Consider the following 3,601-nt stretch of genomic DNA (forward strand, 5'->3'; position numbering starts at 1 on the left):
CTGTCTTGTCTGTGTTTTAGTAGAGTAGTATTTTGTAAAATACAGTCATATATCAGTTAAATACATTATATATGTATATACATTATTACTATTTACAAATAAGTTCTTAAACTTATTTTCTTCAAACAGTAAATATAGAAGTACAGCAAACAATTATCTCTTCTAGTTACGACCTCTGTACTCATTTGCTGCTTGATGTAGGTTGCTAAGCCTTACACAATTTCGCACGTGGAGGATGTGAAACAAAATAACTTTTTTAAGTTTTATGTATAAATTTAAAATAACCAAAAAATCATAAATTACTATACTGATACAATAGAATTCCACTATAATTTATCAAGCTTAGTAACTAAGCTATATTTAGGTCTAAAAAATAAAATTTCAAGCAGGCTGAAGACTCAACTTACCAGCTTGAAATCTTGTATCAAAAGAATGAGTTGACATCATAATACTTCAAAATGGCCGCAAAAGCCACTAGAGGGACATTCTGAGGTTTTGATTGGTTATTTACGTGTCATAGACAGAAGTAAGTGTATATAAGGAAGTATTTCCAAAAATGGAATAATGTGGGCAGGGTCACTGTGTGTGATTCAATACACGAGCGATATCTCGGCAAATAAAAAACATTGGAGGTTCTTATTTTACATTTTAGCATGTCAATATTGGTAATTTCAGTTCCTAATTCATAAGAAACTATAGACTTTGTACTTGGACATCACAAACATTTAATTTGAACCAGTGCTGCATTCAACATACCATGTGACACACAAAAATCAATGTTTAGGTATGTGTTTTTTTCATTTACTTTTAATATTAAGATATTAAATAATGTATAATACTAAAATTTGAATTATAATCTACAGTTTTATACCAAATTTATTGACATAAAATAGGAGTTGAATAAAATTTTGAATGCATGTCAATAAACGTGATGACATGACCTTTGACCTGTGTGGAGATGGTTAAGAGATGCCTACTTAACTTACAAACAATATGAAGTGTTGACACAGCTAGTTGTGAAATAAATTTTTTATTACACAAATAGCTGTCTCAAATCTTCATAATATATCTAACTTTTCAGATCATTTACCAAACTGTACTAATGAAAACCAAAACTACTGAAACTATAGTGTTAAATTAGATATAGCATAGTTATACAGGGGCTGTACAAAAAGTTAGAAACACTCATTTAAAAATGTACCCATTCTTCTCCAGACTGATTAATATGCTATTCTAATGACATCTTACGACAGATGATCAGCATTATTTACATATATGTAAACTATTTCATATGAGCTGTCAATCAACACGGAAAGAAAGTGCAGCTTTCAAAGAAGACAGACAGTAGGAGCCCGACTGTTAGGTGGCTCAAATATTACAAAATCAAGATGGTTATCCAGAAAAATCTCAAAAGTTAAATGTAAACGGCGATCGGAAGGCCATCGAGCGTGAACGACAAATATTTTCCTCAAGGATTGATACCTAATTCCTCAACATAACCTTTCAGGAACTTGCAGGTACCTTTCAACACAGAACTGAAGCAGCCAAAGGTAGGCCTACATATTAATAAGCTATTTCCAGTATGTTTTTCGTTTTTATCCAATCCATGAATACTGTTTTTGGTGAAGTCTGACTAGACCTGAAGACCAACAGAAGAAAAGCACACTGTTTTGCCGTCTGAAATGTTATTTTCAGATCACAAGCAGATAAAAAAAAATGTATGTCATTTGCACTTCATAAGGACACAATATACGATTTATATAAATATTACAGTTTCTACAATGAACACACAACAATGTTAAACACTGCTTTTGTCATTCCAGGATACACATCTCTGCCTTTACTTTTGTGGACGAACATATCCTAATAATGGCTGGAGACGGGTTGAATGGGTAATGAAGAAAAACTTTAATACAAGTTTAACATAACATTCATTAACCATTCAAGCCGTCTCCGCCATTATTAGTCTCAAAGTGGGTTCCTCGTCATCAAATTTGAACATATCCTACTTCAACTAAAGATTAAAAAAAAACAATCTTTTCTTTTGTTCTCCACCTTCCTTTTTTCTTGCTAAAAATACTGAATGAAATTATGACAGAAAAGGTGTGTGGTTCTAACCCTTTCCCTACTGATGTAATTTTAGGCACTAATTTCACACCATTACATTTCTCTTGCCACTTTTGAATAATAAAATGGTTTGCATTTACGATGAAAAGCAAAATTTGAAACTAAACATATAAACTAGTACTTTGGAACACAGTGTAACATATTTTCATCTTTTTTTTCACATATTAACATTTTTTCAAACAAGAAAACATAATTAGCAATTAAGAAAAAAAAACTTGCACTACACTTTTACCCACACAAGAAGATTAGAAAATACCTGGTACGGGAACGACGAGGGTTGCAGAACGAGCAACACCACAAGACGATTTCCATTCAGTTGACAAGGGTCTAACCGTAACAAAGTAACTTCCAGACGCCACATTTTCAAATGTCACTAGCATATCTCTACTATGCTTTAAGGACTCTACGGTTGAGCTGTATGGTTCAGAAATGCTGTTCAATTTTCTCAGAGTTATTTCGTATTCGTCAACAGAGAACCTTCTTGGTGCCTTCTGGAACATGATTTCAATCTTGTTTGACAACAACCAACCCAAGTTGACTGACACAAAGGATTTCCATTTACAAATAGAACTTGCATCTATATGTAAAGGGGAGGGAAAAAAATACTCAAAGATCTTTGGTTTACTTGATGAAAAATAACAAAAAATATTTAGAGCTTATCAACATTAAAACTGCTCTAACTCTGTGATACTGAAAAAAAAGAAAGTATTAGGTAACACGTTAGTTAAAAGAAGCAAATCTTAAACAAACAATATACTTACAAAAAAAAAGAAATATAAAGAACGTTTTAGTTATACCTGTATCATATTAGTACTCTTCTTTTTTAAGGCCAAAGTAAATTTCAGTTTCTGAATTCTAAGTAATAAAAATATCTAAATGTTACATCAAATATGATTTTTCTTTGGGTAACAACTGAGACCAATTTCAGAAAGTAGCTCACAAAATGGCTTCCATACAAATTTCATCAGTACTCGGGTCAACTTTTATTTTACTATATGTGAGCATGAACACTATGCAACAAAACTGATATACAATTTATAAATTAGTTTCCGACGTATAGCAAAAAAAGTAAGGAATAGTGAAAACAACCGTTTTGTAATACTAGACCAGAGAATAAACTATAACAAGTAATATAATGTGCTACTTTTTTTTTATTTTTTTTAACACAGGCATCAAGGCTGTTCAGTTGTATTTGTGTAATGGTAATGCACACATGACAACCGAGTTACGGGATGAGATGACTGGCACAAAGTTATGGGCTGTTAAAAATTATCTTGCCAGTTACCCACGCTAAAGGCTCGATAAATATCAGTAATAGTTCTTTTTTTTCAAAACGTCATCCTCTTCACTTGTGATTTTACAACAGACAGTTGTTGTCCATTCAACAAAGTTTCATCAGTAATATTTGAAATGAGACACAAAGTTTTGTCAGTAATATTTGAAATGAGACACAAAGTTTTGTCAGTAATATTTG

The 3,601-nt window shown here is 31.9% G+C and overlaps 1 protein-coding gene across 4 annotated transcripts in view; it reads right to left on the reverse strand.

The window, feature by feature from the left end:
- The window catches only part of LOC106465367, a 26,452-nt gene that overhangs the window by 5,615 nt on the left and 17,236 nt on the right, over positions 1 to 3,601 (reverse strand). For all 4 annotated transcript variants that reach the window (XM_022393243.1, XM_022393242.1, XM_022393244.1 and 1 more), the window contains exon 7: positions 2,384 to 2,704. In XM_022393243.1, coding sequence (XP_022248951.1) covers positions 2,384 to 2,704 — 321 coding nt within the window. The remainder of the gene's footprint in view (positions 1 to 2,383; positions 2,705 to 3,601) is intronic.

The sequence above is a fragment of the Limulus polyphemus genome, unplaced genomic scaffold, assembly GCF_000517525.1.
Source record: "Limulus polyphemus unplaced genomic scaffold, Limulus_polyphemus-2.1.2 Scaffold1922, whole genome shotgun sequence".
NCBI classification, from domain to species: domain Eukaryota; kingdom Metazoa; phylum Arthropoda; class Merostomata; order Xiphosura; family Limulidae; genus Limulus; species Limulus polyphemus.